The sequence below is a fragment of the Microcaecilia unicolor genome, chromosome 11, assembly GCF_901765095.1.
Source record: "Microcaecilia unicolor chromosome 11, aMicUni1.1, whole genome shotgun sequence".
Classification (NCBI taxonomy): Eukaryota; Metazoa; Chordata; class Amphibia; order Gymnophiona; family Siphonopidae; genus Microcaecilia; species Microcaecilia unicolor.
In genome coordinates this window covers 202,705,781-202,722,583 of record NC_044041.1, presented here as the reverse complement: position 1 = coordinate 202,722,583, position 16,803 = coordinate 202,705,781, and the positions used below count along the sequence as shown (strand labels likewise).

General features: G+C 42.2%; 1 protein-coding gene across 1 annotated transcript in view; it reads left to right on the top strand.

Moving 5' to 3' along the window:
• Positions 1-8,322: 8,322 nt before the first annotated feature.
• The window catches only part of AGO3 (argonaute RISC catalytic component 3), a 61,518-nt gene continuing 53,037 nt past the window's right edge, over positions 8,323-16,803 (top strand). The window contains exon 1 of the mRNA XM_030220219.1: positions 8,323-8,392. Within this exon, the coding sequence (XP_030076079.1) occupies positions 8,374-8,392 (19 nt within the window). The 5' untranslated portion in view covers positions 8,323-8,373. The remainder of the gene's footprint in view (positions 8,393-16,803) is intronic.

The window sequence follows — 16,803 nt, the reverse complement described above, 5'->3', positions numbered from 1 at the left end:
TTGATTTGTACCTGTGCTCTTCAGGGCACAGACCGTATAAGTCTGCCCAGCACTATCTCCGCCTCCCAACCACCAGCCCCGCCTCCCACCACTGGCTCTGGCACAGACCGTATAAGTCTGCCCAGCACTATCCCCGCCTCCCAACCACCAGCCCCGCCTCCCACCACTGGCTCTGGCACAGACCGTATAAGTCTGCCCAGCACTATCCCTGCCTCCCAACCACCAGCCCCACCTCCCACCACCGGCTCTGCCACCCTATCTTGACTAAGCTCCTGAGGATCCATTCCTTCTGCACAGGATTCCTTTTTGCTTATCCCACGCATGTTTGAATTCCGTTACCGTTTTCACAAAGTTGTTAAAACACGTGTGGACTGTGAAATATTGCAGGAAGACCTTAGGAAATTGGAAGACTGAGCATCCAAATGGCAGATGAAATTTAATGTGGACAAATGCAAGGTGATGCACATTGGAAAGAATAATCCAAATCATAGTTACCTGATGCTAGGGTCCACCATGGTGGTCAGCACTCAAGAAAAAGATCTAGGTGTTGTTGTAGATGATACGCTGAAATCTTCTGCTCAATGTGCGGTGGTGGCCGAAAAAGCAAACAGGATGCTAGGCATTACTAGGAAACTGATGGTGAATAAGACCGAAAATATTATAATGCCTCTGTATTGCTCCATGGTATGACCGCACCTTGAATATTACACTGCGTCAGACCAGTCATCCAAGATCCCGTTTCCAACAGTGGTCAAGGCAGCTAATGCAAATCTTTTTCATGAATATTCATTGTGGCATTCCAGAAAACCTGAGTGGCTGGTGTGCTTCCAGGACCAGGTTTGGGCATCATTGGTTTAGTGGATTTCTTAAGCGTTTGTTTTTTTTGCCTGCTTAGAAAATGATACTTGCCCTGTTTTTTTTTTCTTTAACAAGTGTTCTGTTTGTGAATTATTATATAATTATTAAATACAAAAAAAAAATCCAATTGAAAAAGGATGACATGAAATCTCACAAGCTACTGACTAATATCTATCATGTTTAGTTTTTTTTTTTGGTACATAACATTTAAATTTTGACTTCTACAGTGTAATTTTCTTAGGGTTTTTATATTTTTACCTTACAGTCTAAAGTAGCCAGGCCAAGGGGTAGTGATGGTATATAAAAAATGTACTTGGCAAGCTTTGAAGAGACGTCCTTGGAAGGGGATGAATGCAACACCTAGAACGCCTTAAACAAATGACTACATGAAGTTCTGTCTGGTAGAGAAATGGCAAATCTAGCATCAAAGAAATTAGCAATAACAAACCCCTCCTGTGCTTACAAGCTGTTTTTCTTGGATAGGAAGTGAGATTAGGTAACAGGTTTAGCAGGGTGTGTGTTTTTTTCCAAATCCTCCTCCTTGGATCTCTGGATGGAGTAGCTGGTTGCTGTGTACTTTGAAAAAAACACTACCTACTTATAAAGCTCCATGCCTTATTACATTAGTAGTTCTCAATGCGGGCAGTCAGGTTTTCATGATCTCCACAGTGAATATCCGTGTGAGAAATTTGAATGCACTACCTCCATTCAATGTACATAAGTACATAAGTAGTGCCATACTGGGAAAGACCAAAGGTCCATCTAGCCCAGCATCCTGTCACCGACAGTGGCCAATCCAGGTCAAGGGCACCTGGCACGCTCCCCAAACGTAAAAACATTCCAGACAAGTTATACCTAAAAATGCGGAATTTTTCCAAGTCCATTTAATAGCGGTCTATGGACTTGTCCTTTAGGAATCTATCTAACCCCTTTTTAAACTCCGTCAAGCTAACCGCCCGTACCACGTTCTCCGGCAATGAATTCCAGAGTCTAATTACACGTTGGGTGAAGAAAAATTTTCTCCGATTCGTTTTAAATTTACCACACTGTAGCTTCAACTCATGCCCTCTAGTCCTAGTATTTTTGGATAGCGTGAACAGTCGCTTCACATCCACCCGATCCATTCCACTCATTATTTTATACACTTCTATCATATCTCCCCTCAGCCGTCTCTTCTCCAAGCTAAAAAGCCCTAGCCTTCTCAGCCTCTCTTCATAGGAAAGTCGTCCCATCCCCACTATCATTTTCGTCGCCCTTCGCTGTACCTTTTCCAATTCTACTATATCTTTTTTGAGATACGGAGACCAGTACTGAACACAATACTCCAGGTGCGGTCGCACCATGGAGCGATACAACGGCATTATAACATCCGCACACCTGGACTCCATACCCTTCCTAATAACACCCAACATTCTATTCGCTTTCCTAGCCGCAGCAGCACACTGAGCAGAAGGTTTCAGCGTATCATCGACGACGACACCCAGATCCCTTTCTTGATCCGTAACTCCTAACGCGGAACCTTGCAAGACGTAGCTATAATTCGGGTTCCTCTTACCCACATGCATCACTTTGCACTTGTCAACATTGAACTTCATCTGCCACTTGCACGCCCATTCTCCCAGTCTCGCAAGGTCCTCCTGTAATCGTTCACATTCCTCCTGCGACTTGACGACCCTGAATAATTTTGTGTCATCGGCGAATTTAACCCTAGAACGCATGACGTTAAAAATATACTTATTAACGTCATGGGGGCCTTTTAGGCCCCCATGCACATAATGTAGAAAAACACACTTAAATAACTTTCACAAGTTTATTTCAAAATTGCTCAATAAAATATGAATAGTGGACAACATTTTAATTATAATTTTTCACAGAAAACACCAAAAAATCTTTTTTTTTCCCAAATTTCACGCAAAGACATGAAAACACACAAAAATGCATAGAAATCTATAGCAAACTAGCTGCAGCTACATTTTTATTCTAACTTTCTTTTCTATTATATTAGTCTTCCAAACAATTCTGACATGTTATTTTTTCAGAAGAGTGTTCTTTGCAAACAGTTTCCTTACAAGTGGAACAATATCGCTCAGTTTTCCTCTCTATGTTTCTTGGACACATGAAACAACGCTTTCGTTTTCTTTCTCCTGACTCTGGAGTAATCTGAAACTGTATGCCACACCGTTTCATTGCTTCTTTAGTTTTCTTTGGCAAGCATTTCAAGTCGCTTCGCTCTATCATGTGAGGTATTACAAGTTCATGACAAAGGTCCTTCAAGAATAAGCGTCTCCTGTCCTTCCTCTGTGCATGAAATTCAGGATGAGTTTCTGTATAAATAATGAATGAATTTAGGGCTGCTACATCAAGCATATTTGAAAATAGTACTACAGGCCATCGTTTTGTTTGCCTCTTACACGAATATTCTCCCACCATCTCATCCATTTTATCTACACCTCCTTTTGTTGCATTGTAATGCAGGATGATTTCTGGTTTCAATTTTTGGTTATTGCTGTCAACACTGCAATCGTGATGCATGGTACTGAGTAAAATTACAGATTTCTCCTTCTTTGCCTTGTAAGATACCAAAGTCGCTTTGTTATTGAATCCAAAGACACTCTCATAAAGTGCTCGCTGACGATTGTGTTTGAGTGCTGCTGGAATTTCTCGTCTGTTTTGCTTTATAGTACCAACAAGTGTAATAGCTTTTGCAAGCAGAAAATTGCCTAGTTCAACATTGGTGAAATAATTGTCCATGGTGATGTTTCTACCTGAATTGAATATTGGAACAGCAAGAGTTTTGACTATTTCAGACCCCAGATCCTTCTATACTGGTGCACCAACCTCTTTGCCACAGTAGATTACGCCATTTATGCCATAATAATTTGCAGAATCACACATCCAGAAGATTTTTATACCGTACTTGGCTGGCTTGCTGGGCATGTATTGTATGAATTTGCAGCGTCTTCTGAACGGTACAAGTTGCTCATCTACAGTAACATTAGTACTAGGATTGTAAAGTTTTGTGCAATTTTTTATAAATATGTTCCAGATATAACTGATAGGGGCTAATTTGTCTGTTTCAAACCTCGCTGCACGAGTTCGCTTATCATCAAAGCGAATGATCCTTCTAATTTCCTCATATCTGCCCACTGACATTGTCGCCTTATAGTGTGGATCAGAAAGTGGGTCCAGAAATAATTCTCGTATTGGGACATCATACGATTTTTGACTCCCTGCCAGCAGGAAAAGTCCAATATATGCATAAAGTTCCTCTTTTGAGATATTTTTCCAGGACTTATTTTTTGCTGAAGCGATACGTCTTCCTTCTAGGTTTGAACATAATAGGACCTCTTCTGCAATATTGTCAGAAACATAAGTACAGAATACATCTTTAGGGGTAAAGTAACTGGGACTTCCCACAGCTCCTTGAGCCTGTCTCACAATATTGTGTATTGGAGTACGTCCGACTAATGTAGGATTACTGTCCCAAAAAACATTCGTTTTGGATGTTCTACTTATCACTTCTTGAGGATCCACTAGATTCACTTCTTCATCATCAGAAGAATCACTGGATGAGGATGTTTGATTAGCTGGTGGCAGATATTCTTCATCAGACAAAGATAGTTCACTTTCATCATCGCTTTGAAACATAATCGCTTCAATCTCTTGGTCAGTCAGACACTTGGAGGAAGACTGTGCCATTGCTGACTAGATGTTAGAAAATGAAACAGATTTCCTCTCAACAGCTTATCTTATCACAGGTCCTTCAGCAATTAGCTCACAGTGTATACTGTCCTCAGTGTTCAGAGGACCTGAGGTGATGTCATGGCCTTATCACTCCCTCCAAAAATCACATGACATCCTCACATGTATTATCCACACCCTGGCCCCTCCACCAGCATTACTGAGTACAAATAAAGTAACTTGAGACACAAACACTTCTGAGAACATGATAAAAACAGCGGGGGCCTAAAAGGCCCCCAATTCGTACAGATGTAGTTTTCACCAAACAAGCATTGTTACACCATAATGCCTATGAAAAAAAATTATATGAACAACTGGATATTATCAACAATGACATACTTGAGTAATACCTTGAGTTTCAAAATTCTAACTAAAGTAATTTTGCAGATAATAGCAAAAATGTAAGCATGGGGGCCTAAAAGGCCCCCAATATGCGTTCTAGGGTTAATTACCTCACTAGTTATTCCCATCTCTAGGTCATTTATAAATACATTAAAAAGCAACGGACCCAGCACAGACCCCTGCGGGACCCCACTAACTACCCTCCTCCACTGAGAATACTGGCCACGCAATCCTACTCTCTGCTTCCTATCTTTCAACCAGTTCTTAATCCATAATAATACCCTACCTCCGATTCCATGACTCTGCAATTTCTTCAGGAGTCTTTCGTGCGGCACTTTGTCAAACGCCTTCTGAAAATCCAGATATACAATATCAACCGGCTCCCCATTGTCCACATGTTTGCTTACCCCCTCAAAAAAATGCATTAGATTGGTGAGGCAAGACTTCCCTTCACTAAATCCGTGCTGACTTTGTCTCATCAGTCCATGTTTTTGTATATGCTCTGCAATTTTATTCTTAATAATAGCCTCCACCATCTTGCCCGGCACCGACGTCAGACTCACCGGTCTATAATTTCCCGGATCTCCTCTGGAACCTTTCTTAAAAATCGGAGTAACATTGGCTACCCTCCAGTCTTCCGGTATTACACTCGATTTTAGGGACAGATTGCATATTTCTAACAGTAGCTCCGCAAGTTCATTTTTTAGTTCTATTAATACTCTGGGATGAATACCATCAGGTCCCGGTGATTTACTACTCTTCAGCTTGCTGAACTGACCCATTACATCCTCCAAGGTTACAGAGAATTTGTTTAGTTTCTCCGACTCCCCCGCTTCAAATATTCTTTCCGGCACCGGTGTCCCCCCCAAATCCTCCTCGGTGAAGACCGAAGCAAAGAATTCATGTAATTTCTCCGCTACGGCTTTGTCCTCCTTGATCGCCCCTTTAACACCATTTTCGTCCAGCGGCCCAACCGACTCTTTGGCATATTCATTGTGGCGATCCTGAAAACTTGAGTGGGTTGGGAACTCCTGTATTAGAATAACTACATGTTTTGATAAACTTTCAAGACCTCCCGCAGGGAGGTGGTGGAAATGAAAACGGTAACAGAATTCAAGCATGCATGGGATAAACATAAAGGAATCCTGTTCAGAAGGAATGGATCCTAAGGAGCTTAGCCGAGATTGGGTGGCAGAGCCAGTGGCGGGAGGCGGAGATGGTGCTGGGCAGACTTATACGGTCTGTGGTGGGAGGCGGGGCTGGTGGTCGGGTGGTGGGGCTGGTGCTGGGCACACTTACACGGTCTGTGCCCTGAAAAGGACAGGTACAAATCAAGGTAAGGTATACACAAAAAGTAGCACATACGAGTTTATCTTGTTGGGCAGACTGGTTGGACCATGCAGGTCTTTTTCTGCCGTCATCTACTATGTTAAAAGTCCCCTTCCTTGGATCATTTTATGTTCCGACAGCTAAGCAACAGTGTATACAGTTATCACTTCACATTCCTTATGATGATGATGATGATGGTGGTGGTGGTGGTGGTGGTGGTGGGGGGGGGGGGTTATTTTGTTGGATACATCAACGTTTAAATGTACTATTGGTTACATACACGCTGCTTTTGTTTTTCTCCCCATGCCATCCTCCATGACAGCACTGGCCTCTTCCACTAAGCTACCCCAGTTGATCTTGCTGTTCTGAATTATTATGATGGTAATCTTTGTCCAGTGTGCAGCCATGGGAACCAGCACTGTGGGTGGCAATGGCAGCTAAGCCCCCCCCCCCCCCCAAAAAAAAATAAAAATAAATAAATAAATAAAATATATAATGAGCAAGCTGCTACACTGTTTCCAGGCAGGGGTGACGCATGCTGCAGCATCCTCACCCTTGTGCTAGCCGGCCTCAAACTCGGACATTCCCACTGCATGGTCACAGCAATGGTCTAATCAAATACGTTTTGTTACAGATGCACTCCCCTCACCTATTCACACCCATCCTGTTAGAATATCAGTGATATGCTTTGATGTCCCCATGCATACCTCCTACCCACCCCCATCCTCCCACCCTGTCAGACTGTCATAGTAATGCTTGAATGTTTTCACTTATATACACTGTCAGCTAGCACATTTGCTTATTTCCGATCTGAGGAAGAAGGGCAACCTTCGAAAGCTAATCAAGAAATGTATTAAGTTATGTCCAATAAAAAAGGTATCATCTTATTTTCTTTTCCAAGGTTTATTTGGTTTGATTTCTATAGATTCTACATGGAATGTTGCTATTCCACTAGCAACATTCCATGTAGAAGTCGGCCCTTGTAGATCACCAATGTGGCCGTGCAGGCTTCTGCTTCTGTGAGTCTGACGTACGTGCAGGACGTCAGACTCACAGAAACAGAAGCCTGCGCAGGAATGTTGCTAGTGGAATAGCAACATTCCATGTAGAATGTCCAATAGTAGCAACATTCCATGCAGAATCTCCAATAGTAGCAACATTCCATGTAGAATCTAGTGGAATAGCAACATTCCATGCAGAATCTCCAATAGTAGCAACATTCTATGTAGAATCTCCAATAGTATCTATTTTACTGTCATAGTAATGCTTGAATGTTTTCACTTATATACACTGTCAGCTAGCACATTTGCTTATTTCCGATCTGAGGAAGAAGGGCAACCTTCGAAAGCTAATCAAGAAATGTATTAAGTTATGTCCAATAAAAAAGGTATCATCTTATTTTCTTTTCCGTGTTTTATTTTGTTTGATTTCTATTGATAACCTTTAAGAGTGGACTAACACGGCTACCACACTCCTCTACTTACAGATGCACTGCAGGAAGGGGATCGAGGGAGCCCCCCGGCGGCGAACTTTGTAAACGACTCCTCGCGACAGAAACTGAAAGCAGCAGAGCCCGTTCGCGTTGTCCTCAGCTGAGAGGGCGCAAGCGCGCTCCCGACGCTCCTCCTTCCGCTTCCCACAGAAGCAGCAGCAGCAGCAGGAAATAATGAATGGCCAGACGAACCAGCGAGAGCGCGCGCGCGCCAGGCCCAGCCTCCCTCCCTCCCCGCAGCATTGTGACGTCAGCGCCTCTCGACCATTCCAGGCAGGGGCTTCGGGAAGCTCCCTGAATCAGGAAGGAGGCGGGAAGTGACGTCATTTCCTGGCAGGCCGGGGGAGGGAGGGAGGGAGGTCTTTTCGTAGTTCAGCGCTGGTTAACGCCGGGGTCTCCGTGTTTTTGGCAAACGCGGCGGAGGAAGAGTGCGGAGCTGGAGCTCGTGCCCAGCCCTAGGTAACCCCCACCCCCCCCGCACCAGGAGGGGAGGGGGCGCGCGCGTTGGCGGTTTAACGGCTCCCCCACCCCTCCCCCCCCTCCCTCCGCCAGGAGGAGCGGAAGACTTTCTGACGGGGACCCGGAGAAGGACCGGACACCGACCTCCATGAATGGAAATCGGCAGCGCAGGTGGGTATTTCAGGCCAGTCTCTGCTTCCTTCCCGGGGGTTCACGTGACCTCGCCTGCCCTGTTGCCAGGCGTTTGCAAAAGTTGCCTCCGTCCTATGTGTGTTGTGCAAAAAAGTCTCTGTGCAAATATATACCGGATGGCTGTAGTGTATCTAGTGCTAAATTCTAGGCATCTTGCAAACATCTTTAAAAAAAAAAGGATGACTGCAATGCAAGTGCATGAATATTTCAATGACAACTGATGGAAGCAACTGTGGCGTGGCACTGGATGCTATTGAGTCAACTAGGGTACACATTTTGCAAGAACTTGCACTCTGCATTCTCTGGAATAGAAATTCTGTGCATGATGGAGATGAATAAAGCAAGGGGTGGGGTGGAGGAGAGACTACATATTTCCCATATCAGGATGGACAAAAATGGTAGCTTAATAGTATGGGACAGCTCAGTTATTCCAGTATTCACTTTGTAAATATATAGCAAATGTATCATTAGCATGTGGCGGGGAGATTAAATTTCTAGATGCCGTAAGTGACTGCATAGAATAACTGATTCAGGAACGATGAGGGGGGGGGGGGGGGCAGAAGTTCTTAGTGGAACATAAGTGTTGCCATACTGGGACAGACCCGAGGTCCATATGAAGCCCAGTATCCTGTTTCCTACAGTGGCCAATCCTGGTTACCTGGCAAGATCCCGAAACAGTAAAATAGATCATATGCTGTTTATCCTAGAAATAAGCTGTAGGTTTCCCCCAAGTGGATTTTCTTTTAGGAAGTTATCCAAACCTTTTTTTAAACCCTGCCAAGCTATCTGCTTTTACCACATCCTTTGGTAACAAATTCCAGAGTTACATTGAGAGAAGAAATATTTTCTCTGATTTGTTTCTTCACTCAGTGTTTAATTGAACTTTGGAATTTGTTGCCAGAGAAAGTAGGATCTGGTGCAAAACAGTAATGGTAAACTTTGTGATCTGTCTAGGTAGAGGTGGGCAATACATTTTATAAATAAATGGCTTTGAGGTAGTTAAATTTGGCATAATCACTTCAGTGCAAACAATAAATAAAACTTATTTAAAGGAGCCTATAACTCTTATATGTAAATGTTTAATATTGTTTCCAGTGTTGAGAGTTGCAGAGCGAATGCTTAGCTCCTTTGAGTAGGGACCGTCCTTTTTTGTTAATTTGTACAGCGCTGCGTAACCCTAGTAGCGCTCTAGAAATGTTAAGTAGTAGTATTTGCATCCCCTCATCTACAAAGCAAAATACAAAGCAAGGAAACAAGTCGTAAAGACACTAAAGAGTCACTTCAGTATTATTAGGAAAAAGTCTGTATGTATGGTTTTGTGCTTTATAATGTACTAGCTAGCTGGCCCTGCTGTTGTTGCTCAGTGATAGGTTAGTACTTTGTAAATGAGAAAAGCAAGGTTTATTTGTGTGTAATAACACAGTATAAATATACATTTTTAATGTGAGAAATGAAACATGAAGAATAGGCATAGATATATGTATATAAATATATTTTATTTGTACAAACTCAACCAGTTCCTAACCCAGTTGGTCACTTTAGGGCCCATATTTATTTATTAGTCTATGTGGAACTGTGTCAAAGCTATTCTAAAATCGAAATACTCCACATCTAGTTGTCTTCCGCGATCAGCTCTGGTCACCCAGTCAACAGTCAAAGAAATTTATCAGATTTGTCTGGCAAGACCTGTCTCTAGTGAACCTATTTTGCCTTGAGTCCTGTAATCTGTTGGATTCCAGAAACTATTAGTGGTTCATGATTGTTGAGAGGGCCAAAGGGTTTAAAAGTTAACTGGGGTGATAGAAAACTGAGGATTTACCTAGGGCACCTAAAACCTTTGTGTCAACCCTGATGGAATAGGACGAGCAACAGGCAAGGGATTCTCTGTGTACTTCTAAGTGTCATGAGACAGGGCACTGAGCCTGGTGGACCATTGGTCTGGTCCATCATGGCACATCGTGTGTTTTGTTTTTTTTTGTGACTCGTCAATTTGTGTACACATGCAGTTTTTGAGCTTGACACCAGTTCTGTTTGCAATTTGATGTTCATCTGCAAGCACTTAAGAAGTAGCTAAACAATTGTTTGTTCATGTGTGATACTGTTTACAAGTTTTATTGTAATTTAGTTTGTGTGAGGTTTTTTTTTTAACCTGACTTATTTCAGTATGTTGAATTTTGATCTGCTTTGAAGTTTAGTCAGGAAGTCTATAAATCTGTATTTTGATTATTATGATTATGCTTTATATCTTTAAGAATTAAGCTTTTAATGGTCTGAGAATTATTTCTGGTGGGCAGCTGTCAAAATAAGAGGGATGTGGTGCCAGTTGCCACTTGTTTGTAAATTGTTGTGCTTGAGATTTCTTGAGGAACTTGGGCTTAGTTACTGGAAATAATGCAAAACCAGAATTCTTGGAAACTGTACAGAACAGTCGGACAGAAACAGATTTGTCTTACTGTTCTTAATTTCCCAAACTAGCAGTTTGTATCTGTGTTTTTGTTTTCTGTGATTGTTTAGGAATGTATTTTCTTCTGCACATAAACTGTTGTAGACATGTGTCTGTAAAGTGTACGTAAGGCTAAATATTGTTACCCAACTTCAGAAGTTTCATAATTCTAAGTGTTCAGATGAAGACAATGTCAGACTAGGAATTTGTTCTGGGTAGATTTTGGCAGTACAAATGTATGGGCAAGTTGTTGTTCTGTTCTTGTGTAGTGTAGCACTTGTGGTATAACAAGCTGTGTGTGGGAGGAGGTAAAATATTTTGTCCACTTTTGTTGAAAGTGGTTTCCTGGGGAAATTTCTGCTGAGATTTCCATTCCTCTTCTGCATTCATAACAAGTATCATGCTGCTTTTTCAGCATATGTTTTTAGGTGGTTTCCTGTATAGATTACAGATAGAAGGTTAACCTTTCCAGTTATGTTACTGACTTGCAATATTTGTCATATTGGTTCTGTGAAGACAAAAAAAGCTTTTTGGGGTTTGTGGTCCTTTATTAGGCCAACCAAAATGTTTATATTTTCTTAAATTTGGATTTCATTCACACCTTTTTCAGTAGAATCTCAAGGTGAGTTACATTCAGGTACTCTGGATATTTCTCTGTCCAAGGAGGGCTCACAATCTAAGTTTGTACCTGAGACAATGGAGGGTTAAGTGACTTGTCCAAGATCACAAGGAGCAGCAGCAGTATTTGAACCAACCACCTCTAGATGTCAAGACCAGCGCTTTAACCACTAGGCCACTCCTCCAATTGGCGCTATTCTATAAATGACACTCGGACGCAATTATTAGAATAGTGTTTGGCGCCAGATGTGAGGATTTACACCAGGTAAAACCTAGTGTTAATTCTTAGGCCTAAATCTCTCTTATTCTGTAAAAAAGCACGTAAATTCCAGGAAATGTTTGTGAATTTTAATTAGTGCTGATTAATGCCCAATTACTGGTGCTAATTGGCTCATTAACCAAATTGTATGTGTCCATGTTTGCATGCGCAATTTTGAGCACCATGTGTAGAATTAGGGCCCAGTGTGAACTTTGTACACCAAGTGGCTTCAGGATCTCTGCAGCACAGATGTGAAGGAAAGTTCATATCCAGAAGTGCAACAGAAAGGGATCCCAGTCCATAGTACTTAAAATATGGATATTTAAAGGGAATACTTGTCAGCATTTCACGGTTACTTTTGAGACATCACTCTATTGGTTTTGGTTGCATTGACTAGTTGGGAGTAATGAATATTCATGACAACAAGAAACAGGACAGAACTTCAGTTGTGTCTAGGGTTGGGCAGGGGGTTTGGATCACTTTAACTCCTGGATTTGAATGTAGCTCACACCTTTTCAGTAGTGCTGGAAAGTATGTTCACTGTTGTTATTATGGCTTTCTTTTTAATATAGTAATCCAGCAGATTTGAAGCCTGGTGAAAGGAAATTCTTTGTATGGAATGGAGCCCAATCATGGGGGGGGGGGGGGTGTTGGATAGTAATGTTAGATCAAATAATAAAAAGCAAAACCATGAGTCACCAGTTGTGCCTCTTCAAGCAATAATGGATTCAGGCTATATTCAGCTGTGGGGCCTTTCTGCCCTAGACTGAATGGTGCTGTTGTACAGGAAACCAGTTTTGTTAAAATGTGTGTGTTCTTTAAGGGAGGGGGATGATTTTGTAGATGTATTTTCTATGAACACTAGTGGGTGTAAAATATATTGAGACGTTCATTCAGGCCTCAATTCACAAAGTTTACTGTGCTTCCAGCGTTTGCTTTAGTCCGGTTGGAGCTGGTCTAAAGCAAACGTTATTTAGTATCTAATGCACAAAGGGGTTGTGTGTGACTTACTGTTTGCCATAGCTGCTAGCGATAATCCAGTGCAAATGTATTAAAATAAGCATTCCATGCGATGCGCAGAAATGAGCACCAACCTTTTTAAGGTGAAAAAGTTTCCTGCAGGTCTGGAGCTGCTGTTGTGTGAGGGGGACTTAAGGGAGGAACACTCTGCTTGCGTTTTTCAATAGCAAAACTTGTCTGAGAGCAGAGAACAGCCTAGGGGGTGGAGAAACAAGCAGACAGCCAGTTAGCTGGGGAAAGCCCCTATGATGTCAGCTTGGAGGGGGGGGAGGTGGCTTGCAGCAAGGAGGAGATTTTTATTGTTAATAGGAAATGAGTGTGGGAGAGCAGAGAACACCTAAGGGCAGAAACAAGCAGATAGCCAATCTGCTCGAAAACCCTTATGATGTCAGCTGGGGGTGGGGGGTAGGGTGAAAATACAAGCATACGGCCAATGGGCTGGGGAAAACCCCTATGATGTCAGCTGGGGGGGGGGGTAGGGTGAAAATACAAGCATACGGCCAATGGACTGGGGAAAACCCCTATGATGTCAGCAGGGAGGGTGTGCTTTCAGCAAGATTTGCAGGTGGAATCATTTGGGGGGGGGGGGGGGGAGGCAGCCTGAGGGAAGGCAGATAAGCTGCAGGAGGAAGGTGGAGCCAGCATCAGGAGCGCTGCAGGGGGAAAGGAGACATGGGGACAGTGGATCCAGCAAGTCCTTCAGGGGAGAAGAGTACAACAGTGTGATTCCTGGGCATGCACAGAACATGGACGCTTTCTGTGAGACTGTCCTGCATATGTGCTAGGTGCTTTCCTTACAGAACTGCTTGCTGAATTTACGTGAATCTCATTTGCATGCGTTTTTTTTTCCTTTGAGCATCGCTCACTATTTCAAAATCAGTAACTTCTACTGTGGATCTAAACGCACACTGTCTTTAACGGGAACTTTTGAGCCTCGGCTCTTCAGTCAAGGTTTGGTGTTTCTATGGAAAAGACTATTTGTCCAGCTTGATACTGCCGTGAAGTTGATTGTTGCCATAAGCTGAGCCTATTAAAATCTTCCGTTTCACACTTTTACATGTTGAGCTAGTCTAAGATGGCATCTAATTTTTGTATGTTAAGTCTAGAGAGAAGCTATTTCTCTGCTCCTTTCTACCAAGCATCTATTAAATTTAAACCTATCCATTCATATTAATGAGGTTTTATTTTTTTAAGCACAGTATTTTCCAAGTCTTTACTCAACACGTGATCAAGTTTTTTAAAGGACCTAAGAAATAGACTTCTAAATTAAATGTATTCATATCGCAATTTTTTAGGGTTTTTCATAAGCAGTAAGCAAAAAAAAAAAATTCTCAAGTTTTGAAATCTGGATAGGTAGTCTCCTAGCTTTAAGTCAAATAATCCAAGCTAGTATCAGTTTATAGACTTTTAAACTTTTAGGCAAGTTTCTAGTAGAGATAATTATTGCATACAGTCCCTTGTCTTATTTACAAATGGCTGTGAGGTGTTCAAAGGATCTTGCAGATGGGGTAGTTGTTTCCATTGCTTCTCTGTTTTGGGAGAATGGGATGGGAGTATAAGTCTTTTTGTTGGCCATCTTATGGGGTCATGTCCAGTTTGAAGTGTTAAACAAAGAAGCGCCGTCCTAAACATCTCTATTCATGATCTAGCATTTCTTTGACACTTTACCGTGATCTAAGCATGCCAAGTATACCATGAGGGCTTAGTAAATGTAACAGAGGTGCTTACATATTACAAGGAAGAAAAGTACAGTAGTTGGCTTATGAAGAAAATCAACACTTAATTTGATGCTACCTTTATATAGAATTAAAATTCAGGGTATTGGATAATTTTGTGAACTTCATAAGTTAGATGTTATCAAAATGGAAATATGAGTCAAGCCAATATCCTGCTACACTTGTTTGCTGGAAACAAGCTGAGCAAGGTTTTTGTCAACCTGCTTTAGAAATTGACCAGCCATACAGGAGACCTGGATTCAGAGCTGGTCAAAACTGAGAAGCCGGCTATAACAGGATGAATCTGTGAAGGCTGATTCAAGGCACCAGTGGCATATGTTCAAATCAAGAGCTCCCAAGGCACAGTTTCAGAAAGGTCTTCCAAACTGAGAGGAGGGTCAACTCAGAGAATGGTACGGTTTAGGGGGAGAAACTCCCTTTTGCGTACAAAAGAGGGGCGTGACCAAAGTGTGACCGTACATGATGATCTTAAGGGGGCCAAACAATAGAAAAGGTGACAGTGAAAGCTAGGATGCTTGGGTGCATAGGGAGAGGAATGACCTGTAGGGAAAGAAGGTGTTGATGCCCCCGTATAAAACTCTGGTGAGACCTCATTTAGAATATTGTTTACAAGTCTGGAGACCAGATTTTCAAAAAGATATAAACAGGACGGAGTCAGTCCAGAGGGTGGCTACTAAAATGGTCGGTGGTTTTCTTCATAAAGCATATGGGGACAGACTTAAAGATCTCAATATGTGTACTATGAAAGAATGGCAGGAGAGGAGAGAGATGATAGAGACATTTAAATACCTACATGGCATAAATACAGAGGAGGCAAATCTCTTTAAACTTGAAAGGAAGCTGTGGAACGAGATGGCATGGGATAGACTCAGAAGTAACCTGAAGAAATGCTACTTCATGTAAAAGGTGGTGAATTCATAGAACAGCCTCCTGGTGGACGTGGTGAAGACGAAAGCTGTAACTGAATTTAAGAAAGCTTGGGACAAATACATAGGATATCTAAGGGTGTATTTGTATCTTCATAAGCCATTCTGCTGTACTTTTCATCCAGATGGCATGGATGGACCGACCGACAGGACAGGCCATACCATAAGATCTTTATCTGCCTTCATTTTTCTCTGTTTCTGTATAAATTACAGTTCAAAACAATAGAAATACATCACCATTAAAACCATTCTGAAAATGATCTTATTTTATTAATCATATTACATCTTTTAATTACTGCAATGGATTATATGCGGGATGTAAAGTACAGCTTATGAAGAAACTCCAGACAGCCCAAAACACAGCTGCCAGGCTGATATTCGATAAAACACGATTCGATAGCGCTAAACCTCTCTGATTAAAACTGCACTGGCTCCAAATCAAGGAACGCATTACCTTCAAAATCTGCTCTTTGGGCCACAAGATTGTCTACGGTGATGCCCCAGGATACATGATTGACTTGATAGATCTTTCGACCAGAAACAGAACCAGAGCATCACGTACTTATTTGAACCTCCACTATCCAAGCTGCATTGGACTCAGATACAAATCAACCTATGCATCCAATTTTTCTTACTTAAGTACACAACATGTGGAATGCACTATGAAAGAGTGTGAAAGTGATTCATGACCATCAAAACTTCACGCAATCATTAAAGACCTATCTGTTTTGCAAGGCCTACCCTACTGGCCCTAATTAAATGCCTCAACTCTGCAATGCATCAATACCTTACATCGCATTGGACATTATATATTCCTTGATTTCCTTGTCCCTTTTTGTACCTGTTTACTCTAACCTTATCTAACCCTTATTTGTATTTGTTTAACATCTACCGGACTTGGCGATCGCCTTTTACGGTATTATGTAAGCCACATTGAGCCTGCTAATGGGTGGGAAAATGTGGGATAGAAATAATTACATAGTAACATAGAAGATGACGGCAGAAAAAGACCTGCACGGTCCATCCAGTCTGCCCAACAAGATAAACTCACATGTGCTACTTTTTGTGTATACCTTACCTTGATTTGTACCTGTCCTCTTCAAGGCCGTGTAAGTCTGCCCAGCACTATCCCCGCCTCCCAACCACCAGTCCCGCCTCCCACCACCGGCTCTGGCACAGACCGTGTAAGTCTGCCCAGCACTATCCCCGCCTCCCATCCACCAGCCCCACCACCGGCTCTGGCACAGACCGTATAAGTCTGCCCAGCACTAGCCCTGCGTCCCACCACCGGCTCTGGCACAGACCGTATAAGTCTGCCCAGCAATTAACTCTAACATTGTTTACCTGCTGTAATCTCATCACTTTAAATCATCTACAATTGCTCTAAT